General features: G+C 46.3%; 1 protein-coding gene and 1 non-coding gene across 2 annotated transcripts; one reads left to right on the forward strand and one right to left on the reverse strand.

Annotated features, from left to right (window-relative positions):
- Positions 1–691: 691 nt before the first annotated feature.
- On the reverse strand, positions 692–26485 carry LOC133370435 (guanylate-binding protein 1-like). Its single transcript, XM_061596759.1, has 11 exons — positions 26175–26485; positions 22972–23208; positions 21353–21480; positions 20210–20319; positions 18648–18856; positions 18040–18273; positions 11498–11778; positions 9815–10027; positions 8514–8616; positions 6624–6817; positions 692–3883 (listed from the first exon to the last, which is right to left on the reverse strand). Exons 2-11 carry the CDS (start codon positions 23162–23164, stop codon positions 3740–3742), a joined length of 1809 nt encoding a protein of 602 aa, XP_061452743.1. The 5' UTR covers positions 23165–23208; positions 26175–26485; the 3' UTR covers positions 692–3739.
- Positions 21524–21594, forward strand: TRNAP-UGG (transfer RNA proline (anticodon UGG)). The gene has a single exon. It is a non-coding gene; the product is annotated as a tRNA-Pro (tRNA).
- Positions 26486–27292: the final 807 nt, after the last annotated feature.

The following is a 27292-nucleotide window of genomic DNA, read 5'->3' on the forward strand; positions in this document are numbered from 1 at the left end:
GAACCAAAAGCACCAGAAAAAGCACCAGAGGTAAAGGATTTTATATTTATAGTGGGAATGGCATGTACACTCTTTTGTATGCCGACCAGTAGTTTTCCAAGGATAGAGATGCACTTACTGTTCTGCCAGTTCCAGTGCATCTCCACCTCTCTTTTCTGAAAATGGGGGCACACAAAACAAATCAACCCCTGCTCTTTTTTTACTGTAAAATCTGGTGGGAGCACCTTCAGTGCATTTTTAAAAAATTCACATCAAAAGAGCTTTCACAACTGATCGGCAGATCAACGCATTGCCCCTCCAGGTGTGGCCAATGGAAACAGTTTTCTGTAGGCGACTAGTGTGCTCGCAGCCCAAGTTTCTGAGTTCAGACAGCAATTGACATGCATGTGCTGCAGAACACCTGTGTGACCTAGCAGATCCTGGAGCATGTTCTAAGGCAGGGATCTGATCTGCTCCTTTTAAAAAAGTGTTGCACATCACTCCAATCTCTGAGCAGTGCAAGATTTTCAGGGGTTCCTGTGCTTATCCAGGGTTTGGTTTCTTTGGAAAGAAGGTCAGCGGAGACTATGATGTTGTTAGGTCCAAACCCAACATGCAGGCCGTCACTGTCTACTCAGCCCACATACACCCGGGAAGGTGTGGAGTTGAGAGCAAGAATCTATTACCAGAGGCTAGGAAATAACACACAATATTACCTTTGCAAAGGGGTCCCAAGACCAGTCAGCAAGATGCCTTTCAGAAGTGGGAACCCCGTTTATTGAAATACAAGAGATTATATAGTTTCCCCAATGGTTACAAAAATGGGGAGCAGACGTCATAAAAGAGTAGAAAAACACTGATAGACATAGTAATATCTTAGATATGGAAAAAGGGGTGCTTAGGATAACAAAAGCCAGAAACATCTTGTCTCTTTTCAGGCATAGGCTTGCATGGTTTATACGACCTTGAGATAAGCGCTCAGAGTCAAAGGAACAAAGGATAGATAGGAAAGGGGAGGTTTGGTTACAAGGGGGATCATTAAATCAAGTATATACTCAAGTTACAGTTTCTACATTTGTAAGAGGATGCGTGTCAAGGTCTACAACCATGTAAATGAAGCACAGGCATTCTTTTGTGATACAGTTGGTAACATCAATATGAAACATTGAGTATGGGTATGCATAAGGAAATGGGGAGGGGAGTACATTTCCAGCTCAATCAGGCTTTTATTTGCTTAGCCACTGGAATATCAAAGGGTCAGGTCACCAGGAAATAAACCGATATGTGTTATATCAAAATCAATAATATTTCCATACCTAACAATGTCTTATAGCATACGTTTTTTATTTACACATATTTACAACCTGAGCCTAAGATGGAGGGGTTCTCTTCATTAAGTTCAATAGATCTTGTTTTTCCATCAGGCTTGTAGGAAAGCACCCCAAAGCCATGGTGTGGAAAGCCGGCCTCCCTGTGTGTCTTCCTAGTTTCCAGCTTCTCCAGCATAAACTCAACACACAAGCTTCTCTTTGGCTCCTGCCAGAGGAGGGAAGAGGAGGGCTTCTCACCTGAAAAGAGTTCCAGTAGCAACAGGATCTCTCTTGGCCACATCCCTTTGGATATGCAGATTGACCATTCAATAAGTCCATTAAGTCACAGGCTGACTTGGTTAAACTATTAGATTAACAAAGGAAACTAGTCTGATCAGTAGAGCAGATTTCCCCCACTGCAGATGCCACTTCCAGATTCAAGGTTATAGGCTTGGGAGGGACCCAAAGAAACAATCTGTATCTCAACCCCCTTTTGATCCCCCCTTTTATTTAGCACAAGAGGAGTGGGGGAAGAGAAGGTAAAGGAAGAGATAGGATTCACATTAGAATATAGTTATGGAACTAGGGGTCGAGATAAATGATTTCTGTGAATTTCCATCTCTGATCTGAGATCTGCAGAGGAAGAAATCTGCTCCACTGATCAGACTAGCTTCCTTTGTTAAACTAGCCTGAGAGCTAGTTTAAGTGGCTACCATTAGCATATGTAAGAAGAGAGATCCTGTTGCTATTGGAACTCTTTCTGGAGAGAGGCCCTCCCTCCCCATTCTGGAGCCAAAGATAGGCTTGTGTTTTTAGTCTGGTCTAGGAGAAGCTGGGAACTAGAAAGACGCACAGAAAGGCCTGCTGTCTGCACCATGGCTTCGGGGTACCTCGAGTCCCTACAGTTCTGATGGAAAAGCAAGATCTATTGAGCTTAATACTGAGAACCCCTCCATCTAACATTTGCACAAAATAATATGTGCAAATAAAAACCATATATCCTATAAGTCACCACAGTCTCCATGGACTTTCTTTCCAAAGAAACCAAATCCTGGGTAAGTGCAGGAACCCCTGGAAGTCTTGCACCACTTGGAGATTAGGGTGGCACGCAAAAATATAATAGTGCTCATTAATACCTTTACCTGTGGGAAACAGGGTTCTTGACCAGATACCAGGCCTTTGGACTGTTTTAGCAATAATTTTAATGTGTTTTGTAAACCACTTAGAGGTGTTTTTTTTACAGTCAAGCGGTACAGTAGGGCCCCGCTTTACGGTGTTCCGCTTTACGGCGCTTCGTTCATGCGGCGGTTTTCAGTTAGGGAAAGGCCCCGCATTACGGCACTTGTTCCGCATTTGCCATTTTGACGTCATTTTTGTGCGACACGGCCCATTATAGCCTATGGGGCCCTGCTTTACGGTGATTTCTGCTTTACAGCGGGGGCCTGGTCCCTAACCCGCCATATTAGCGGGGCCCTACTGTATATCAATTGTGTTAAATAAATAAACACAGCAGAGCTTCTTGTGTGTGTCCTTTTTAGAGGACAAATTCATTATACTGAGACACTGAAGCAAGCAGCCAAACCCTCAGAGATTGCTGTAAGTGTTCATGGCAATACTGTAGTGCGCAAAAAAAAAAAAAGTCCAGTGAGCTGGCCTGAGATAATGGAACTGCTAGGGAACAATGATATGTGTTCTGAAACATTTATTTTATTTATGGGTAGATTTGTAGCCCACCCTTCCCTTAAGGAGCTCAATGTGGAGTACATGGTTCTCTGCCTTTCCTGTTTTATCCTCAGAACAGCCCTGTGATGTAGGTTACAGCTAAGTTGGAATTTGAACCCTGGAACTCCAGGCCCTAGTTGGACACTCTAACCACAACAGCATGGTCAGCCTCATGGAGATGAGGGTTATGTCTTCTGCTCCACCATCATTAAAACCCATTTGAGTTGACTTCATAGTTGATCAGACTTGCCATGCAGCTTCCCCACATATAAACCTACAGTACATACCACACCACCGAGTTGCATTCAGATTGTTTCAAGATGGTGATGTATGTATGCATTACATTTACTTCCCACCTTTCCTTCAAGGAGTACACGTTTCTCTTCCTCTCTCTCTTTTATCCTCACAACACCCCTGCGAGGTAGATTTGGCTGAGAGACCATGACTGGCCTAAGTGAGCTTCATGGCTGAGTCTTCCCATTGCAGCTCTTGCTCCCTGGCGTAGCCTGTTTTGTTTACTTTTTTTGTTAGCTTATTTGTAAGGCTTAAAAACTCAAGGCCGTGTGTGTGTGTGTGTGTGTGTATATACAGACTGCAAAAACCAGCTAAACATTGATATTAACACCAACATAAGAGGATCTCTCGTCATTTTCAGGCATCCACAGTCCTGAGGCCAATCTCAACACCTTCATTCAACCCATCAATGATTCCAGACACAGACGCCTTTTTCACTGAATTACGCAGGATTTGCCACCTCTGCTGCCGCCTCGTTGCTGTTGCTGCTGCTTCACCTGCTCCTGCAGTCTCTTGATCTGAAGGTTAAGCTTTGAGACTTCCTGCTGGAACCCTTCTTCCTGAAGGCGTTTCTGCTCCTAGGGAGTAGAAAGAAGGAAGATTCAGGTCAGCGTCAGTTTATCACAAAGCTCAGATGGAGTGGGGTGGGGTGAGGGCTGTAGGAAACATTTTATATATATATATATAAAGGAGACTGGGCCTGCTACAGTGGCTACGTGTCCTACTTCACAGAGGATACAGTAGTCCTCTATTTGAAGGACTGCCTGTGCAAGTTCATTTTAAAGATCAAGAACCATACGAAGGGAGACCCTGAAGTTGCTCAGCAGCAACAGTTGGATAGTAGACTGAGCAGGCAAACAGGTGCCGTGGTTAATGTCTTCCCCACCAGAGTGAGATGTTGCAGCTGTTATTTTTAAATGTGCATCTGTTCATATAAATTAGCATACGCAAGTCTTATCAGATCTGTGTCCTCTTTTGTGAATGTGTGTGATGAAGTTCCACTCTTTTTTAGTAATGTGTAAGTGGCTAGCCCAAGGCCAGAGCTTGCCTTCCTACAAGAGCAAAGCCTGACCCAATGTCACCACCATGGCTGTGGAAATTTACCAGGAGAGTGAACATACCATACATTTAAAGCACTCTTATAGCCGTTTTAATAGTCATAGCTTCCCCCAAAGAATCCTGGGACATTGGTTTGTTAAGGGTGCTGACCTCGCAGATCTATAAGTCCCAGCACTTTTAACAAACTACACTTCCCAGGATTTTCAGTGACTGTTTAAAGTGGTATAAATGCTGTAAATGTGTGGTACGGATGTGACCTACAATTTCAACAGGGTGGCCAATTTGTAAGACAGAATACAAAACAAGATGCCTTTTGACGAGATCTTGTGGGCCAAACTACATGTGTGACGCAAGCAAGAGATTCATGACTTGATCTCCCAATATCTCTTCTGTTAAAACCAACAACGGATTGGCCAAATTCTGGATCAAAGCTCCAGTACTCAGAAAGGGGGCAGGGTCAATCCTTCACCATTGCCTCATGGCCCCAGTCCAAATCACCCCCTCCCAATCCATAGCAGGGCCAGTGCCAGAGAGTGGCCAAGTTGGGCCAGGCTGGTGCCCAAGGGCCCAGTCATGCCTGGCGCCAGCCCTGATCCAGAGACCTGCAGAGAATGTTTTTTCCCAGGCTGTGTCTAATAGCATCTTGGAGAAAGGGGCTATCATGACTCAGGATTGCGGCACAAAAGGGAAAGGGTTAATCCTTATCCCCATTCCCAACATCATAGCTCCACTCCTAATTGGTTGCACTCACAGCTACTTTTACTAAATGAATGAACGAAAGCTTAGGGCCTCTCCACACTGGGGTGGAGGGAGGGTTACTACTGTATTCTGCAACATGTTATTGAGGCAATAACAGTGCATTAGTGGTGGATTTATACTGGGCGATCCACACATAAATTAATCACTTGTTCTGAGATGCTTCCCCAACGTTACTGCATTATTGCTGTCTGGAGGGACACTCTTACACAATAATGCAACAAAAGCAGGACCACCCCACCCCTACCCCACCCCAAACATTTGTACTATGAAAAGTTACATGATTTCAGCAAGAAACTACAGGACATGCACCACTTTTAAACAAATCACTATCTCCGCCTCAAAACTTTTGCAGGTACAAACAGTATTGAAAGTGGGATTGTGTATAACTGCCCCAAATCCAGTTATGGATCTCCTGCGTCACATATCGTTTGGCCTGCTGTGGATCTGCATCCAAGCAGGCTGAACACCATTTGAAACCAAAGAGCAGTTATTTCAACATTCATATCATCTTCCACCGCACCCAAAGGCAGTAGACTTAGGGAGTGCAGGCCAGGCCACATGACACATATAGCTCTGCCCTGCATGCTCTCCTTTCTCTGCCTCACCTTCCTCAGCATCTGCCCTGCTCTGTCTCATGGTAGGGCTGGCTCTGCTTATCCTGTCAGAGGTCTAGGTCAGGGGTAGGGAAACTTTTTCAGCCCAAGGGCTACATTCCCATCTCAACAACCCCCCCAGGGGCCACAAGCCAGTGCTGGGGATGACCAGATGCAAAAGTGGGCAGAGCAATGGATGTCAATTTTACCTCCATCAAATAAGCTCATTTCTATACAGACTCACACACCCCATCCAAGCCAGCAAGAGGCACTGTCAGAGTCCAAGGACACATTCTAGTCAGGCAAAAACCCTCAAGGAGAATGCAAAGCAGGGCCAGGAACAGATGTGACTACAGAGGGGATACGGCCTGAGGAGAATCCTAAGGGCCTGATAGGCTTGGAGGGCCACATTTGGGCCCTAGGCCTGAGGTTCCCCTCAGTAGATATAGATCTCCTCTGGCCAATGAGCCAATCTTGGCCTGCCAAGGTATCCTATTTGGCCTGCGAGGCCATTTTCCCCAAACCACACCCACCCACCCATTAGCTGATGATGGCAGCTGATGTGCAGGAGAATGGGGTTTAATCTTGCATTGGCTGTGTGCCCTGTTCTCAGCAGGGAACAGGATTGTGCAAGCCAAGGCAGCAGGATCTACGGGTGATAAGTAGGAATTAAAGTCCTGTGGCCCTCTTTGAAGCAGCTTGCACTTCTCCTTTAACCAGGCCCTGCCCATGTGTCAATCATGTGACATCATGATGACATGATTTGATTAGGTGGGTGGGGCTGCCCACCTGTCAAATTTGGCCCATAAGGCCAGTCCTGATAAAGATCTGGCCCATGGAGCTGAAAAGGTTTTCCAGTCCTGTGTAGGTGATCAAGACCGTCATGCAGAGGATGCTGTTACGCTACCTTAAGCTTCCTTTTCATCACCATCTCGTGCTCAGCCAGGAGCGTCTTCCTATCCACCTCCATCTTGTCCATTAACTGTTTTTCATGTTCCCTATAACTCTGTTCCTGTTGCTTGGCCCTCTGAACGGCTTCATCTTTCATTTGTTTGTGAAGCTCAGTTTCCCGTGCAGAAGCCTCAGCCCGGACTCGTTCCACTGGAGAGAATGAGACAGGTGATCATGTGAGTCCATATTTTCCCATGTGTTTTTCTATTTTAAAAAATATTCCTGTGGATGTATTTAATCAAAAGCATATAATTCAATAACATTTAAGAAATATGGCAATAAAGGGGTAGGATGTAATTGAAAAAAAGCCAACAGTGTTGAGCCAACAGTGTGATGTGGCTGCAAAAAAGGCAAATGCTAGTTTAGGCTGCATTAAGTATAGTTTCCAAATTGTGTGAAGTATTGGTTCCCCTCTATTCGGCACTGGTTAGGCCTCATCTTGAGTACTGCATGCAGTTCTGGACACCACACTAAGAAGATTGCAAACAAAATGAAAGGGGTTCAGAGAAGGGCAACAAGGAGGATCAGGAGACTGGAAACAAAGCCTTATGAGGAAACACTGAAAGAACTGGGCATGTTTAGCCTTGAGGGGACATATGTTAGCACTCTTCAAGTACTTGAAAGGTTGCCACACAGAGGAGGACCAGGATCTCTTCTCGATCATCCCAGAGTGCAGGAACACAGAATAATGGGCTCAAGTTGCAGGAAGCTAGATTTTGGCTGGACATCAGGAAAAACTTCCTAACTGTTAGAGCGGTACGACAATGGCACCAATGACCTAGGGAGGTGGTGGGCTCTCCAACCCTGGAGGCATTCAAGAGGCAGCTAGACAACCACCTGTCAGGTATGCTTTAATTTGGTTTCCTGCATTGAGCAAGGGGTTGGACTCGATAACCTTATAGGCCCCTTCCAACTCTATGATTCTATGACTTGGCTAAGAGAAGATCTGTTTCCATAGTAATGATGGCATCCCTCCCCACTCACCTGGCTGGATGCCCCCTGATCCTGGAGCCAGGAAGTGGCCTGTGTCTGTTTGAGTGAGTTAGGGGAAACTGGGAACTGAAAAGACACAGAGAGAGGCCTGCTCTCTGTGCTGAATAACAACCCATGGCTTTCGGACGCCTCCCTGGAAGCCTGATGGGAAGCAAGATCTGTTGGACTGTTAGTGCTGAGAACTCCTCCATCTTACACTCAGGTTGTATATATGTGTAAATAAACCATATACCCTAGACACCACAGTCTTTGCTGACCTCCATTCCAAGGAAACCAAATTCTGAGCAAGTGCAGGAACCCCTGGAAGCCTCACCCTGCTGGGAGATTGGGGTGTGCGCAACAATATTCTAACTTGAGGTTGACGACTTAGTAAGAATTCCAAATAGTGGTGTATTTCACTGGAGGCATTTGAGCACTGTTGTCATCACTTATATATAAAATAATTTTTGCCACATAGTTGAAAACAAAGCTTTTGTTTGTCCCACATTAGTGTTTTTCAGTCCTGAAAGAATTCACAGAGTCCTCCCAATCTTCTTCTAGTCACCATTTCCTGGGAGGACTGTACCAGGGATGACAGGAATCTGCCCACCAAGGGTACCTCTCACACTTTGCAAAAGGATAGGAAATTGCAGTCATTCCCCTGAGTTTTTAAAAGTTGGATTGTCCTACCTTTGGGGAGGGGAAAATGATGCTAAACAGGGAAAACATGAGAGGAGGATTTTTGTTCACAACATCATGCAGATGTCCCATAAAAAGGGAGTGAACAAAGTGTGGCTATTCCACAGCAAATGCCCAGTATGAAAGCAGCCTAAGTGTCTGCAACTCATATCAAGTTCTCCCTGAAGGAATTCACCTTCAATCTCCTTCTGTTTGTCCGTGAGGGTCCGGTCAGCCTGCAGAATGGACTGGGCTGCTGCCTCTTTGGATTTCAGGAAGTCTTGCAGGGCTTTGGAAGCCTGAGGGGAACAGAGGGAGAGGGAATTAGTTGGTTTGCTCCTATGTGACATTATATAGCAGGAATGGGGAAACCTGTATGGCCCTCTAGATGTTGTTGAACAGCCCCAGCCAGCATGGCTAATGGTCAGGGATAATGAGAATTGGAGTGTTAACGATGTCTGGAAAGCCACAGGTTTCCCCATCCTTTCTAGAAAAATCTGTGGCGAGGATGGAAGAGTAACAGAGTTTCTGAGGAAGGAATTTATGCTCGGAGGTAGGGTAACATGGGAGTTATTTTCCCCACCGCTGCTCATTGCCCTGCCTTTGAAAACCACACTCTTCCTGTGACCTTACCTCAATAATGGAGAGGTTAGGGCCCTCCGGGTGTTACTGGAGGACTCCAACTCTCATCAACCCCAGCCAGCATGGCCAAGTGTCCCTTCCTTCCTTCAAAACTCTCCTCAAACTCATTTTCTCCAGGAAGCCTTTGGAACAACCCCACTAGACTTAGCGCCTTTTTGTAACAGGAGCTGCATGCACACCATTTATTGAAAGTGCATTCTTTCCCCCAAAGAATCCCGGAAATTGTAGTTTGCCCCTCATAGAGCTACAATTCTAAGCTCTCTTAACAAACGACAGTTCCCAGGATTCTTTGGGGGAAATCATGTGCTTTCAATGTATGGTGTGTACACAACCTAAGCCAAAGTACGTGGCATTGAAATAATCATGTTATGCCCCTCCAGGTTTGTCCTGCCTCTGATTCCCTCACCTTCTCGGTTGCTTCCCTGAGTCTGTTTTTAGACTGCAAGCCCCTTGGGACAGGGACCTGTCAAACCTGTTCAGTGTAATGTGCCATGGGGTGTTTTCTCCTAGCGCGTCTACCAGTGGAAGGAGGACCACCAGCACAATGGGACTTGCCCCCCCCATGCATGCCCTGTGCCCTCCACAAACCTACACTGGAGGGTTGAGGGAAACCCTAGGACAGATTTAGGGGCACGTGGGGGGCTGAGAGGGAGGGAAGTCCTATTGCCCTAGCAGTAATCCTTGTGCTGATGGGACCCTGACTTTATACTAAATTGGATACAACCCCCATGTACATATCTGGTGCTATATAAATAAATAATACTCTGAGGATGCCTAAAGGTGTGACTGTTCTTGTCAAGGGGTGTCCTCCTGGCTCTGCCGCCCCCCATTGCTCTGCTTACGAGTCTGACTCACCTTTAGGCCTTTCCCAGGCACCAGATGATACTGGTCCACCTTTTCTTTCTGGTCATCCAGAAACTGCTGATAGCCACCGGCCACAGAATAGATCCCCTTGCCTAACTTCTCCTCCATGTCCTGGAATAGTTCCATGAGCACAGCCTGGCAGCGATCTGACGACGCCTGCTCATTGCGAGAACACAAATCGAGGAGCTTGACTTGCAGCTGGTTCTGGGGTGGGGGAAGAAACAGGTAGGCAAAGTCAGATGCAACAGAGGGTCCCTAATAGGGGAAGACCCTATATTCCCTGTTCCTAGGCTCCAGAAACCCTCTGAGCATCCTCAGGAGAAAATAAAGACAGATCTGTGGCCGGGCTCACTCATGTCCCAGGCACAAGCCCAAGAGAAAAGAGAAGCAATGGGGTCATCTGAGTCCAAAGTATACTTCAATGCACCAAAGGAAAGGTCTCCAGGGGAGCCCAAACCACCTCTAAAAAACTAGCTATTGCTCCACACTTACACTCATGACTTCCCCCAAAGAATCCTGGGACGTGTCATTTGTGAAGGGTGCTGAGAGTTGTTAGGGGACTCCTATTCTCCTCAGAGCTACAATTCCCTGAGTGATTTAACAATCAATCCCTCTTCGCAGGGAGCTCTGGGAACTGTAATACTATGAGGGGAACAAGGGTCTCCTAACAACTCTCAGCATCCTTCACAAACTACAGTTCCCAGAGTACTTTGGGGGAAGCCATGACTGTTGAAAATGGAATAAATGTACAGTGTGAATGCAGCCTAATGCTGCATACACACCATACACTTAAAGCTGATTCACCACCACCACCAGGAATCCTGGGAACTGTAGTTTACCCCTCAAAGGTCTCCAGGTCCCATCACCCTTAACAAACTACAGTTCCCAGGAATCTTTGGGGGATGCTTTAAATGTAGTGTGAAATTGGGAGGAAGGGAAGAGTGGATCCCTAATTCAACCTTGTGGCCCATTCATATATAAATTCAGGTAGGGGAGTACAGAGAAGACATTTGGAGCCCAAGAGGGGAGACTGGGATGCCCTTGATATAATAAAGAGGTGACTTTTAGATGCAGATCAACAGGTGGGCACCCTGATTCAAATCCAATCACCAGTTAGCTTTCGATTTGCCAACCAAGAGGCAGAAGAGATGCATGAAAGGGCTGGAAAACTCAGATAACAGAACCAGCTGTTAGCTCACTTTGCATGAAGGAGAGGGACACTGGTCCACTCTACTCCATCCCCCCCTCAAAACGTCCTCCCATAATTAGTCACTCACTCTAAACACCTCCCATTTTCATCCAAGTGCAACCAAGTGCTCCTGCTGGGAGGAAGGGTGGGATATAAATAAATAAATAAATCATAAGTGGCTGTTGGATGCCCTGCATTCCTGGGGGCAACCCAACCCAATGACCACCAAATGAATCCAATCAATGGCCAATGCACTCATGCAAAGATTCCAGATCTAATCCCTTGATTTCTTGGTCACTCATTCCCTGAACTAGGACAAGAACGAACCCACCACTCCATAGAAAGGAAAACCTCCATTTTTTGAGTCTCCAACTCTCTATCCAACACAAAATCCTTCCAGTCCTTGCCAAGATAGGAATTCTCACTTGCTAGAAGGCGAAAGTCCCATAACCTCATTCCCACCAGCAGTGAATCAATCCCCATACCCCCAGTTCCTTCTGGTACTCGTGATTGTCATCCTTGAAGGCGCGGGCCATGAACACTTTAATAGCCTCCTTCTCGCATTGGGCGTGCAGTTCCAGCAGCTCTTCAACAGCCTCGGTGGGCAGCTTCAAGCATTTCTCTATCTCAGCCTCGTAGCGTGTGAGGCCATTGTGCACAGCAGCTGTGTTTTCAATCTGTGCCAAGGCTACCACCGCGTTCTCTATGCAGGGGATGGACCCACTGGAGATGGCATCCACGTAGGTCACTGCCAGGTGCCCCAACACTGCAAAGGGAGGGGAGAAAGTCAGTTTATTTATTTTACTTTGTTGGATTTCTAGCCTGCCCCAGTCTGAGGATCTCAAAGTAGGTAACAGCAAAAATGTCATATATGCCTTATACCAAGGGTAGACAACGTGGTGCCCACCAGATGATACTTGACTAAAATACATATTAAAGCCATTACAATTCAGTCTTGGAATTGTGCCATAATGTTTTTTCTTCCAAATCCAAATAATAGTCAAATTAATTTAGCACTTCATATACAATTTAAATACTACAAAACTGTTGTATAATCTCTCTAAGCCTTACAACTCCACGAGCTAGAGGGAGCCCCAGCTGATGAAGCGTCAAGGCCCCAGCTGACAAAGCGTCAAGGCGAGTTAAGCAGCAGAGCGAGTTCGGCAGCAGGGCGAGGAGGCCAGGGCCCCCCACTCTGCCCGTCTGTTCCCTGACCTCAACTAAACCGCAGTCTCCAACCCACTGACGTAATAAACCTTAAACAAAACTATGCAGGTAAGAAGCCAGCAGGGGTGTGGGGGCTTTCCAGTGTTTTGCACCGCCTGCAGCATGTACGACTATCTGCCTGTTGGACAGAAGTCGTGGGTGTGCTCTCGGTGCAATGAGCTCCTGGCTCTCCGGGAACGACTTCATTTCCTTGAGGCCAAGGTGGCAGACCTGGAAAAGCTGAGAGAGGCAGAGAGGTGTGTGGAGGAGGCCTTCAGGGACGTTATAGCTGTGTCCCACTCCAACGATGATAGCTCTCCTGCTATCATGGAGAACGATGGTCTCGGGGAAGGAGAGCATCCAGCTGAGGAAGAGGGAAACGATCCCTTAGAAGGGACCCATTCCTTGGGGGATGAGCAGCTATCCTCTCGTACCGAGGATATATCTCCAGGGGGTGGAGGGATCCTTGTAGTGGGTGATTCGATCATTAGGAACATAGACAGTGGGGTGTGTGATGGGCGTGTAGACCGCAAGGTGTTTTGCCTGCCTGGTGCGAAGGTTGCGGATATCGCCCGTCGTTTAGATAGTTTGGTAGACAGTGCTGGGAAGGAGTCAGTGGTCGTGGTGCATGTTGGCACTAACGACATGGGGAAATGCAGCCGTGAGGTCCTGGAAGCAAAATTTAGGTTGCTAGGTAGGATGCTGAAAGCCAGGACCTCCAAGGTGGCTTTCTCTGAAATGCTACCGGTTCCACGCGCAGGCCCAGCCAGACAGGCCCAGCTTCGCAGTCTCAATGCGTGGATGAGACGATGGTGTCGGGTGGAAGGGTTCGGATTTGTTAGGCACTGGGGAACATTTTGGGACAAGCCGGGCCTGTACAAAAGGGACGGGCTCCACTTGAACCAGAATGGAACCAGACTGCTGGCACTTAAAATTAAAAAGGTAGCAGAGCAGCTTTTAAACTGACTGAGGGGGGAAACCCGTCAGGAGCTGAGAAAGGTCCGGTTCGGAATAAACCTCCCCCCTGGGATAAAAACCAAAGAAATGATGAAATTTTAAAAGGGGTAGGCCTAGAAGTAGGCATTGTGAGAGCAGGGGCACAGGATATAAATTCAGAAGAGCAAATTACCACAGGCCTAACCACAAGTGCCAAAGACACTTGAAGAGAGACACTGCTTACAAGTGCCTGTACGCTAATGCTAGGAGCCTCCGAACCAAGATGGGAGAACTGGAGTGCTTGGTCTTAGAGAAGAGCATTGATATAGTGAGCATAACCGAGACCTGGTGGAATGGAGAAAACCAGTGGGATACGGTTATCTCTGGATATAAACTATATCGGAAGGACAGGGAAGGACGTATTGGTGGCGGAGTCGCTCTATATGTGAAAGAAGGCATTGAATCCAGCAAGCTCGAAACCCCAAAAGAGGCAGACTCCTCCACAGAATCGTTGTGGGTGGTGATACCGTGCCCCAGGAGGGACTTAATACTGGGAACGATCTATCGTCCCCCTGATCAAAATGCTCAGGGAGACCTTGAGATGAGATATGAAATTGAGGAAGCATCCAAACTAGGAAAGGTGGTAGTAATGGGTGACTTCAACTACCCAGACATAGACTGGCTGCATATGTGTTCCAGTCATGACAAAGAAGCAAAGTTTCTAGATATTCTAAATGACTATTCCCTAGACCAGTTGGTCATGGAACCGACCAGAGGGACGGCAACCCTGGACTTAATCCTCAGTGGGGACCGGGACCTGGTGCGAGATGTAAGTGTTGTTGAACCGATTGGGAGCAGTGACCACAGTGCTATTAAATTAAACATACATGTAACTGGCCAATTGCCAAGAAAATCCAACACGGTCACATTTGACTTCAAAAGAGGAAACTTCACAAAAATGAGGGGATTGGTAAAAAGAAAGCTGAAAAACAAAGTCCAGAGGGTCACATCACTCGAAAATGCTTGGAAGTTGTTTAAAAACACTATATTAGAAGCTCAACTGGAGTGCATACCGCAGATCAGAAAAGGTACCGCCAGGGCCAAGAAGATGCCAGCATGGTTAACGAGCAAAGTCAAGGAAGCTCTTAGAGGCAAAAAGTCTTCCTTCAGAAAATGGAAGTCTTGTCCAAATGAAGAAAATAAAAAAGAACACAAACTCTGGCAAAAGAAATGCAAGAAGACAATAAGGGATGCTAAAAAAGAATTTGAGGAGCACATTGCTAAGAACATAAAAACCAACAACAAAAAATTCTATAAATACATTCAAAGCAGGAGACCATCTAGGGAGACAATTGGACCCTTGGATGATAAGGGAGTCAAAGGTGTACTAAAGAACGATAAGGAGATTGCAGAGAAGCTAAATGAATTCTTTGCATCTGTCTTCACAGTGGAAGATATAGGGCAGATCCCTGAACCTGAACTAACATTTGCAGGAAGGGATTCTGAGGAACTAAGACAAATAGTGGTAACGAGAGAGGAAGTTCTAAGCTTAATGGACAATATAAAAACTGACAAATCACCGGGCCCGGATGGCATCCACCCGAGAGTTCTCAAAGAACTCAAAGGTGAAATTGCTGATCTGCTAACTAAAATATGTAACTTGTCCCTCGGGTCCTCCTCCGTGCCTGAGGACTGGAAAGTGGCAAATGTAACGCCAATCTTCAAACAGGGATCCAGAGGGGATCCCGGAAATTACAGGCCAGTTAGCTTAACTTCTGTCCCTGGAAAACTGGTAGAAAGTATTATTAAAGCTAGATTAACTAAGCACATAGAAGAACAAGCCTTGCTGAAGCAGAGCCAGCATGGCTTCTGCAAGGGAAAGTCCTGTCTCAGTAACCTATTAGAATTCTTTGAGAGTGTCAACAAGCATATAGATAGAGGTGATCCAGTGGACATAGTGTACTTAGACTTTCAAAAAGCGTTTGACAAGGTACCTCACCAAAGGCTTCTGAGGAAGCTTAGCAGTCATGGAATAAGAGGAGAGGTCCTCTTGTGGATAAGGAATTGGTTAAGAAGCAGAAAGCAGAGAGTAGGAATAAACGGACAGTTCTCCCAATGGAGGGCTGTAGAAAGTGGAGTCCCTCAAGGATCGGTATTGGGACCTGTACTTTTCAACTTGTTCATTAATGACCTAGAATAAGGAGTGAGCAGTGAAGTGGCCAAGTTTGCTGACGACACTAAATTGTTCAGGGTTGTTAAAACAAAAAGGGATTGCGAAGAGCTCCAAAAAGATCTCTCCAAACTGAGTGAATGGGCGGAAAAATGGCAAATGCAATTCAATATAAACAAGTGTAAAATTATGCATATTGGAGCAAAAAATCTGAATTTCACATATACGCTCATGGGGTCTGAACTGGCGGTGACCGACCAGGAGAGAGACCTCAGGGTTGTGGTGGACAGCACGATGAAAATGTCGACCCAGTGTGCGGCAGCTGTGAAAAAGGCAAATTCCATGCTAGCAATAATTAGGAAAGGTATTGAAAATAAAACAGCCGATATCATAATGCCATTGTATAAATCTATGGTGCGGCCGCATTTGGAATACTGTGTACAGTTCTGGTCGCCTCATCTCAGAAAGGATATTATAGAGTTGGAAAAGGTTCAGAAGAGGGCAACCAGAATGATCAAGGGGATGGAGCGACTCCCTTACGAGGAAAGGTTGCAGCATTTGGGGCTTTTTAGTTTAGAGAAAAGGCGGGTCAGAGGAGACATGATAGAAGTGTATAAAATTATGCATGGCATTGAGAAAGTGGATAGAGAAAAGTTCTTCTCCCTCTCTCATAATACTAGAACTCGTGGACATTCCAAGAAGCTGAATGTTGGAAGATTCAGGACAGACAAAAGGAAGTACTTCTTTACTCAGCGCATAGTTAAACTATGGAATTTGCTCCCACAAGATGCAGTAATGGCCACCAGCTTGGACGGCTTTAAAAGAAGATTAGACAAATTCATGGAGGACAGGGCTATCAATGGCTACTAGCCATGATGGCTGTGCTCTTCCGCCCTAGTCAGAGGCAGCATGCTTCTGAAAACCAGTTGCCGGAAGCCTCAGGAGGGGAGAGTGTTCTTGCACTCGGGTCCTGCTTGCGGGCTTCCCCCAGGCACCTGGTAGGCCACTGTGAGAACAGGATGCTGGACTAGATGGGCCACTGGCCTGATCCAGCAGGCTCTTCTTATGTTCTTATGTTCTTAACAGCCCTGTAAGGCAGGGCAATATTATTGACGCTGTTGCATGTTTAGGGGAATGGAGGGCAGGGGCAGGACCTGAGAGAGCTAAGGACACCTAATGAATTTCTAGATGAGCTTAAATTTGAATCGGAGACTTCCGCATGTCTGAACTCTAAGGTTGCAGTCCTATACGCACTGATACAGGGGTAAGCCCACCAAACACCGTGGGGCTGACTTCTAAGTGGGCATGCATTGGATTGTGTACTTAGAGGAATATCAGGCCTCAGAAAAGGAGGGGATGTGCCCCAGCGGAAGGAATGTGAGCCCAGAAATTATATTAATTGTTTCTAAATGTGCATTTATCCATATCAATTAGTGTGTGCACATTTTATGCAAATCTGTGCCCTCTTGTTTTACTGATGAATAAGAGGTCACCCTAATGTAGTGATATGGTAGCGTGAGGAGGGAATGGGGCACAGGAGAGGCAGTGGAATGAACACAGAATGAAGGAACAGAAACCATGCCGGATGCAGAAGCTTGCTACTATCTGGATCAATCTTGCATCATGCCCATGTACAGGAAACCAAGGAGGAAACTGCAGAATTTGTTTGTGGGCTATGTTTTCCTGAGTACCTTTTACTAGTATCGAACTAGAGTGGAATCTACAAAACAAATCCGGATAATTAACCTTTTTGGGGCAGCAAAATCTAGGGCGCCTCCAGGCTGTGAGCATACTAGTCACCTACAGCAAAGCGTTTCAATTGGCCACTCCTGGAGGGGCAACGGGTTGATCTGCCAATCAGTTGTGAAATCTGTCTGAAGCAAATTTTAAAAAACACACTGGAGCTGCTCCTATCAGGTTTTACAGTAAAAAGTGGGGGGGTTGACTACCGTTTTTGCCCCGTTTCAGAAGAGAGGAGACACACTGGAACTGGCAGCACAGTGAGCGTGTCTCTGTCCCCAAACAGCCTGTTTATTGAGCATTCATCCTGATTTGTTTGCAGGGGGATTAGACTATGTTGGCTATTGAATGAGCTGATTTGTTTGTGGGGAGGTTAGATGATGTTACGGCAAAGCAAGTGTTAGCCCACACTTTCCAGTGCATTTTCCCCATCATTTTTCTTATAACAAAAAGTCCCGATATTTTGAGGAAACAGGTTTGTTGTGCAAGAGCTCCCAGTCAACTATAATAGTGCAACCTGAATTTTCTGGTGTGTGATTGAATCCCACTCGAACATAGCAACAATGGGGAAGAGCCCCTAGAAAGGCCTTTAGACCATCCCGGGTCTGTGATGAACTCCAGTAGAGTTGAGGGTCAAGGGCCTCTCTAGAATACCAGGAGTTACAATAAGCCAACGAGGTGTAATGATTAGAGTGGCAGACTAAGCCTGCAGAGACTCAGGTTCGAATCCCCACTCAGCCACAATGCTCATTCATTGACCTTGGGCCAGTCAGTACCATTCAGTCCAAGCTACCTAACATGGTTGTTGTGAGGACAAAATGATGGTGGTGGGGAGATGTATGTCTCCTTGAGCTCTTGGAGGAAAGGTTAAATGTACAAGTAATGTGCAAGTGGAGCATATTGCCCCAATCACCAGGCCATCACAACCACATAGTACCCTGAGATCCATGTTCCAGCCCCATCCTCTCCACTCACATGTCCCTGTCACCACATATCCTCCCTGGATCACTTTGGCCTCAGCACACTCATATATGAACTGGCGGAAACGATGCGCCTGCACCACAAAGTTGGGGCTTAACATCTTTTCAGACAAGTCCTCCAGTTCCTCTAAGTCTCGGCTTGCAGCCGGGCGGTCAAAGACAAAGCACTTCCGACTAGGAAAGTATTGGCGTATGCACTTCTTGGCAAGATCCAGCTTCTCCGGGTGACCTGGAGAGGAAGAATCACATGTAAGGCATAAAGAATGAGTCTTTCTGGGCTGTTGCATTCCATCTTTGCTCCCAGTGTCATACCAGCCTCAGAGCCTATTCCTCTGGGCAAGTGGCACAGCGCCTCATGTCTGCGCTACCATTTTGGATTGTGCATTGTAACTGCTTCTTTGAAAACACCCCTATGTCAAAATCTTCCCATGCGCAGAAACCTGACAAAACCAGGGAGGAAGCTGCTAGCTTCTGTCTCCCGTTCATTTTGTATGTATGTGCCAAAAGATTCTAAACTTATAGGAATTCACCCAGCCTTAGGTTTGAGAATCAAGACCCAACCGAACAGCTGCTGGGTGGGATCCTACCAGCTTCCCATAGTACCTTTCTTCCTCCGCAAGGCATTCTCCAGATATTCGTCAGAAGATATGGAGCATCCGTTCAGCATCAGCTTTAGTGTGAAATCACGCACAGTCCAGATGAAGGCTGGAAAGAACCTGAGAAACTCATCAGAGCTTGCCTCTTCTTCACCCTCAGAAGTCTTTGTGGTTGCAGACTTTACTTTGATACGCTTTGTCAGCTCTGTAACATACCTGGGATTACGCTAAGGAAATTCAGAAGATGCCTCTTGCCCTTGCCCTTGCCTCTCAGGGCAGTCCCTGCTTAGGATCTAATTGATGCTTCACATCCTGCAAGATCTCCTTCTTATGGGGGCTCTCGCACAACACAATGAATTAGGGTGCAATCCTATATATCGGCCTTGATAGAAATACAGGAAGCTGCCTTACAGTGCTGGTCCATCTAGCTCAGTACTGTCCACACTAACTGACAGTGACTCTCCAGGGTTGTGGGCAGGGAGTATCTCCCAGTCCTATCTGAAGATGCCGGGGATTGAACCTGACACCTTTTGCATGCAAAGCAGTTGCTCTACCACTGAGCTACAGCCCTCCCATCCAGATTTTCTGGACTACATACGCAGCTGCTTTATCCTGAGTCAGACCATTGGTCCACCTAGCTGAGTATTATCGACACTGACTGGCAGTGCCTCTCCAGCGTTTCAGGCAGGAGCCTCTCCCAGCCCTATCTGGAGATGCCGGGATTGAATTTGGGGCCTTCTGCATCCAAGGCGGATGCTCTGCCACTAAACTACAGCCCTTCCCAGAGGTCAGGGATGATGGGAATTGTAGTCCAGAGCATCTGGAGGGCACCAGATTGAGAAAGGCTGCTGTGCATGCAGTCCCTTTGACTTACTTTGTGGTTAGATTATGCATGCAAGTGTTATAGCGGTCACCATTTTAGAAGAGGCATTTCCTTCATGTAATCTGGCCTCTGTTTCTCGTGGGTTTGTAAATATATTAAAAACAATTCACCAGTTTTTTTAAAGCTGTTGCCCAGTTAATTGGGGGAAACTTTTTTAAACTAGCAAACGACTGAGCTAACCGATTAAGAACATAAGAAGAGCCTGCTGGATGATGTCAATGGCCCATCTAGTCCATATCCTGTTCTCACAGCAGCCAGCCAGATGCCCATGGGAAGCCTGCAAGCAGGACCTGAGCGCAACAGCACTCTCCCCTCTTGCAATTTCCAGCAGCTGGTATTCAGAAGCATCCTGCCTCAGACAGTGGAGGTGGAGCATAGCTATGAGTGTTAGTAGCCACTGATTACTTGACTAAATGTTCGGCCCTACTTACAGTATAATCACAGATTGATCTTCTGCATTTGTCTAATGTTCCGGCTAGGAAGTGTTGGAGAACTACGCAATAAGGGTGGATTTGCATGCTTACTTACGGTGCGCCAGCTTCTGCCATGCAAAGAAATGCATGTATGAAGAAGTTAACTTCCATTATGCACATACAGCTTCCATGCTACCCAAATCCCCAGCTATTCTGTCTGCAAAACAAGAAACTGGAGGCGAGGCGTGTACCACAGTTTGCACAGAAGGATACTGCAGTTTCTCCAAGGCAAACTGGTCAATGGTGCCCATGCTGTTGTACACCAAAGAGCTGCTAAGCAGAATGGACAAGGCAAAAATCCACGAGTCGTTCTCAATGTTGCTCTGTAGGGAGGGACAAGGATAATTAACACAAAACACTCTTATACTGGATTGTCGCACCTAGGCCTTACATCTCTGCATGGAAGCAGTAGTGTAGTGGCAAATTCAGAAGTGCAGGGTCCCTTCATGATAGTCATGCCACGCCCCCCTCACAGCCACACCCCCTCACTCTCTTGCTTGGTATCCGTCATCATCTCCATACTCCTCTGCCCCTCCCGCGCATGCCTTCTCCCATGACAACAGACATCCCTAGGAGCTAATCAGCTAATCAGTGACTAACTCACTTTCTTTCACTCTGATTGGCTCCAATCAGCAAGAAAGGACAAGAAAGCATGATAGAAAATTCTTCTTAGAGGCTAACACACTCCCCTTTCATGCCGATTGGTTTGTAGGATACTGGAGACATAGGGACCTGGCTGGGACTCTGCTCCCAAAAAAGTAAGGGGTCTAAGACCCCACGAGACCCTGGACGACTACACCCCCACTCCCAAAGAGTTTTGGAGTGCTTCAGATTAGTCTAAGGGCCACACACTCACTGTTCTGCCAGCTCCAGTGCGTCTACACCTCTCTCTTCTGAAAACCAGGGCACACGACCCTTGTCAACCCCCCCCCCACTTTTTAATGCAAAATCTGGTGGGAGCAGCTTGAGTGTTTTGGTTTTTTTTAATTCAGCTTCAAAGAGATTTTGGAACCGATCAGCTGATCAATCCCCCTCCAGCTGTGGCTCATGGAAACACTTCGCTCTGGCAACTAGCGCATTCACAGCCTAGTTCTCCTCTGTATGTAAGGACGCCATGGAAAACTTCCCTAGACATCCGCTTCCTGCCTACAGTTTGCTTCCTCCACATCACCAAGCCCCTCCGTGTCCAAGAGCTTTGGGTGTGCTCCAGATTAGTCTAGTTCTCCTGTTGTAGTCCCAGCCCTACCTGGAGATGCCGAGGACAGAACCTGGGACCTTCTGCACGCAAGGCAGATGCTCTTCCACTGAGGTATGGCCCTCCCTCATAAAGACATTTGCTCCTTGCCTCCAACTTACCTTCTCCACATCACCCAGCCCCTCCGTGTCCAGAAGCACCAAGGTGTGGTCAGGCTTTTCGGGGTGAGGAACACACCACATCCAGATGCCCATGGTTTCCGCTTGTATAGTGGCCCCCAGAGAGAAGCCTGTAGGGGACAAAGAAGTTGAGGAAAGGGAGATCAGGTACAAGGGCCATAGCTCAGTGGTAGAGTATCTGCCTTGGATGCCGAAGGTCCCAGGTTCAATTCCTGGCATCTCCAGGTAGGGCTAAGAGAGGCTCCTGCCTGAAACTAGACAGCCACTGCCAGTATGTATGGACAGTACTGAGCTAGACAGACCAATGGCCTAACTTGGTATAAGGCAGGTTCCTATGTTCCCAAGAGGGGATCAACTCTATCCTTGGGGTGTGTGTGTATGTGTGTGTTTTGGGAGGATTATTTTCCAACTCCCAGTGGTAATCATTCCAGCTCCCAAGATGAAGCAAAGGCTTCCAACTTTTGCAAAGCAGCAGGTATCTCTAGGGCAGTCTTTGCCAACCTGGCGCCCTGCAGGAGTTTTGGACTATACCTCCCATCAGTCCAGAATTGTACATCTGCAGGCAGGGCACCAAGTTGGTGAAGGCTGTCCTAGGGGCTTATCCAAAGAATTATTAATCCCTCAAGCCTTGATCCAGCGTTAAAGGGATATCCTGTCCACATGCAAGAAAAAGGCATAATTGCACTGCAGCGATAGCCTTGTGGTGAAATGAATGCATGTGCTTCTATTACCCACTTTCTTACACATAAAAGGGTCTAGATGTCTGCTCCAGCACTGAAGAGGGGGTGAGACTGGAAGAAGTGAGTAAAGGATTTCCATTTTGGGGATTCCATAGACCAGAGAGCTCTGTAGTCTGCAGAGGAGAGGCATCTGGACAAGCCGCACACGTGCAGGGATATGAGAGGTACTGGTTTGCTCCTGTATTCCGTGCCAGTCCCACTCAGAGTAAATTCATTGAAATGAATGGACATGATTAACTTAGGTCCATTAATTGCAATGGGTCTACTGACTCTGAGTAAGGATGGGGGAGAAATTTAAGTTCACTTTTAAAGGTGAACCTACCAAATCCATACTTTCCGAAACAATATGTGGACTGAAATGCAGCCATCCTTTGAAATCTGCTCGTCTCCGGATTTTGCAGTCCAGTTCCCCATCCAAGTAATGTGTAAACAAAAATGCATATATGTGGGGAACGTGTTGTATGACAAAGCATATATTAGTGAAAACATACAGAAATGCATTGTATAGGGGAAATTCCTTCGTAAAAATGTGTCTATTAGGCAAAATCACATACAAAAATGTGTGTATTAGGAGAAATGCTCATGAGAAATTTTTATTTCTTCAATTGCAAATTGCTGAGGAAGATGCGGGGGAGTGAATTTAAGATTGGGAAAACGAGAAATGAAAAGAAACTGAAATCGACAGATCCGTCCATCCCTAACTCTGAATAGAACTTAGGTGGAGACAACCCATTAGGTGCAAAAGTGACGTAATACGAACCCCTCCCTCCTCCCCACTAATATCTGAATGTGCCCGGCTTAGCCCCATCCAGCAAACAGCCTCTATTCGGAACACAGTGCAGATTCTTCCTGCAGTCTCACCTTTCTTCCTTCCTGCCAGCTTGTTCATGAGGTAGGATTTGCCGGTCCGGTACAGCCCCACAATGGCCACCACCACCACAGGCTGCTGGATGCTCTGCAGGACCTCCAGGGCTTCCTGGTTGACCCTCAGCTGCTCACCAGGGTTGTTCTCTATCAAGCACATCGGTGCTTCCATGGTAGTTGATGGAGGCATAGCAGGAGAGCCCAGAAAGGGGACGGACCAGGATGAGAAACCACCTTGGAGAAAAAGTAAAGCACAGCGCTATCAGGTTCTGTACTCAGGATGTCGCAAGCAGCAATGGACAACCGAAAAGCAAACTCCAGGTGTTTCTTGGCAGGTTGGCTGAACCCAGACCATGGATTGCTTGTTTCAAAGAAATGACGAGCGGTAAGCAAGATATAAACCAAGGTTTGTTCTTGGTTTATTTTTAGCTTGCCACTCTTGGTTCAGCTGACATGATAAGGCATAGTGCAGCTTCTTTGAGTCACATGGACGGCATGCATGGGAGAGCAGCTGCACAGGGATCCATGCAGAAAGTGAGACATGTTCATGATTAATGCATGTCTTGGAGCTTATCATGACGTGTGAACAAGGCCACTGGGCTTTGGCTGTGGAATAGTTACACTTTATTCATTTATGTTTTATAGAGGATCTCTACAATGTCTCTTATTTTCCCTTGTCAGTTTCTGCCTCCCCCCCTCCCGCCTGCCCACTGCTCAGAAAATATGACTTTTTAAAAACTCAGCTGAATGCTCAATTTACCTAAAAGTAGATGGTCTATTGCACAGCTATTCTAGCCAGTAATTACCTGTATAGATTGCTCTAACCATTTCCCTCTCTAGGAATCTACCACTTTTTAGCTCTTTTTAGAACAGTCCTGCACACATATAGGCAAAGACATGGAAGACAGAGTCACACCATGCCTCCTGGCCCCAGAGCTGAGAGAGCACCTCCTGCCAGCCCTGCCCTTGATGTCCACATGCACTAATGGTATAGGTGCTCCATGGCATCAGAACCCCAGATAGCAGAGGTATCCAAATAGTATGGAATATGTACGCACGAGTACCTGCTTACACATAGACGCCCCATTTGCCGATGTCCAGCTTCAGTGCATGAATGGGTAGCCTTCCACTGTGATTTATGCATTGGTAAAGGGTATGTATGAACCATAAAGGCATTATGGTTTACTCACTGACAGATTTACTTTCAACACCATTCCTAAAAACTCTTTATTTTCCTTTTCAGCTTTCTTTTTACCAGAATCCCCTCATTAGTCATTTCCTCTTTTGAAATCAGGTGTTGAAATCAAGCACTTTCCCTACAACTATCAATTTACATGCTTAACTAAGTTGATAGCACTGTGGTCACTGTTCCCAGTCAGTTATGTGGCACATCTCTCACACCCAGATCTCAAGCACCAAACAGGGTTATGTCCAGGGCTGCCTCCCCTTTGGTTGGTTCCATGACCAGCTGTTTCAAGGCACAGTCATTTTCAGTATCTGGAAATTTCATCTCTTGATTGTAAACATGCATAGCCATGGAATCTGCAGGTAGCATAGTGTAGTGGTTCGGTTCAGATTTAGGCTGTATACACACCATAATGTAAAGCACATCCCCCCACCACCAAATAATCCCGGGAACTGTAGTTTGTAAAGGGTGCTAGGAACTGTGCCTATATGAGGGTAAACTACAGTTCCCAGGATTCTTGAATGCGATTTAAATGTATGGTGTGTACACAGGCTTAGTCACACTTAAACTATGCCCACTGCAAGCAATTAGACTTGTTTCATTGCTTTCAATGGGTCTATTCTATGAATAACTAAGTCCACCTGAGTATTATTGTTGCTTTAAGATCACCACCACTGGAAGTAGTAAGATTCAAAATGCCTGTCTTGTTAAAGCACATTCAATGCACATGCCCTTCCCCAATAATCCTGGGAACTATAGTTTGTTAAGGGTGCTGGAAATTGTACCTCTATGAGGGTAAACTGTACATGGAACTGGGGGGCACAATGACATCTTATCCTTCACCACAGGAAGTAAAAAGTCTTGGACAAATGTAACCTCTTATAATGCCTGAATAAACAAGAAAGCCTTAATCTGGCATTGAAAAAACACGAGTTGAGTATCTCTAGGTAGGCTGTTCCAAAGCTGGGGCACCACCATCAAAAAGGCCTTTGACTTTGTATAAGCTTGACACACTTCAGTAAGTGACAGCACTCAGGGAAGGGCCTCAGTTAAAGATCTTAATGCACAGGCAGGACAACATGGAGGAGTCATTTGGAGTGGGGAATGGGTGGACCTTCAGATGTTACTGGACTACAACTCCCATCATCCCTGACCATTGGCCATGCTGCCTGGGGCTCATGTGAGTTGGAGTCCAACAACATCAAGAACACCACAGGCCCCCACCCCAATTTAGTGCTTTAAACATAAGCCTTGGCACTTTGAATGTGGCCTGGAAGCAAATAGGCAGCCTGTATCATTCTTTAAGGATCGGTGCAGTGTGATTCCAGCTACCCACCCCAGGTAGCAATCTTGCAGGTGAATTCTGAATTAAATGAAGCTTCTGAGTGGTCTTCAAAGACAGACTAACCAATTTGGAAGGTACAACTTGGGCAGGGAATAGGGATGGGGGGGGGGAATATGATTCAGTTTGCATTTAAAGCTGAATCTATCAAATTTGAACTTTCTAAAATAATGTGAAAACCACAACACAGCCATTCTTCAACATTTACACTTATATGAATTTTGTGGTGCAGTTCTCCAACCAAACATTGCTTACAAAAATGCATACAAATTAATATTAGTGAAAATAACACACAACAACGCTTTATATTTGGGGGAAATGGTTTGTAAAAATTTGTACAAACATTAGTCAAAACTGTATACAATACAAAATGTGCTTATTAGGAGAAATTTGCTGATGAATGCTGATGAATTTTCACAAGGACCTTTTAATTTTAAAAATTGCACATTTCTGCAGAAATGTGGAGAGCTGAATTTGAGATTGGAAAAATGAGACATGAAGAAAACTGAAACTGACAGATCCTTCCATCCCTAGCACAGGGTAGCATCCATCCACCAAAGTGACTGACTCAAGCAGTCTCTCTTTCACATTCTGAAAAGTCTGACCACCAAATTTATGCCTGCCTTTCTCAGACTAGCAACCAAATGAGGCCGGAGGGAGGTTGGTACTCACAGAGTTAAGTTCCTGGGAGCAGCGGCTGAGGTGCTGGGTTGCTGGCAGTCTCAGTGCCTGGACACACAGACTGCTGAAGGCAGGAGGCTCTTGCTCTTGCTTTTGCTGGAGAAGCTCCCAAGTTGTCTGCTTTGGCTGAACTCTTCTCTGCTGGCTTTTTATGGTGGTGCATGCACTTCCCGGAGTTCCCGCCACAGACTCTGGGGATTTCCCTGCCTGGAATCTTTTCTCTTTCAGCATTGCTTGAGAAACGACTAGTTCTGGTTTCAGTTTCCCTATGAGAAGCCTTTATCTTCATCTTTCAATAGATAAAACGCTATTCATAGGGTGGCCATAAGTCGGGATCGACTTGAAGGCAGTACATTTACATTTAGTCATGGAAGTTGGGGGGGGGGGTGATGGAAGGAAACTGGAAAGATTTCTCAGCTAATCCCTTCACAACAGCTTGAATGTCTAAATTGTGCAATTACTTCATCCCCAGCTCATGACTCATCCCACAGTGACTGCAGTTCCAACCCATCCTTCTGCTTAAAAGTTTAAAGTATCACACAGGTCTCCTTTTTGTGACAGAAGCCTGGAGGAGAGACATTGCTTGCTTTCTGGTGTGGTGAGCAGTAATATAGTGGCAAATTCAGAAGTGGAGGGTCCCTTCGTGACAGTTACAGCAACACCCCCTGCCATCCCTCCCCCCTTTATGCTGCTGGGTTGAGAATTAGATCCTTGTTAATTCTTTTCCCACAACAACAGAAGTCGTTAGGAGCCAATCATCATGAAAGGGAAGAGTGTTAGCTACAAAGAAGAGTGGCTGACTCACTTCCTTTCACTCTGATTGGTTGCAATCAGTACAAAAGGGCAAGGACACATGTTAGAAGACACTTTTCAGTAGCTAACACACACCCCTTTCATGATGATAGGCTCATAGGATGCAGGAGACATAGAGACCCTGTTGGGACCCTGCTCCCAAAAAAGTAAGGGGTCTAAGACACACACACACCCAAGTCCCTGGACAACTACACCCGTGGTGGTGACTGTCTAATACAGGAATAGCCAGTGTGGTGCCCTCCAGTTGTTGTTGGATTACACAGTTCCCAGCATCCCTGGCTGTTGGCCCTGTTGGC

The sequence above is a fragment of the Rhineura floridana genome, chromosome 15 (genome assembly GCF_030035675.1).
Source record: "Rhineura floridana isolate rRhiFlo1 chromosome 15, rRhiFlo1.hap2, whole genome shotgun sequence".
NCBI lineage: Eukaryota > Metazoa > Chordata > Lepidosauria > Squamata > Rhineuridae > Rhineura > Rhineura floridana.

What these genes read in the sequence shown, in the direction of transcription:
- LOC133370435 (XM_061596759.1), bottom strand. Translation starts at nt 23,164, where the DNA reads ATGCCTCCATCAACTACCATGGAAGCACCGATGTGCTTGATAGAGAAC. An exon ending in GGCTGGGTGATGTGGAGAAG is followed by an intron (nt 20,320 to 21,352) that starts GTAAGTTGGAGG and finishes CCCTCCCTACAG; the next exon opens with AGCAACATTGAGAACGACTC. An exon ending in TGCCTTGCGGAGGAAGAAAG is followed by an intron (nt 18,274 to 18,647) that starts GTACTATGGGAA and finishes CTTCCTCTCCAG; the next exon opens with GTCACCCGGAGAAGCTGGAT.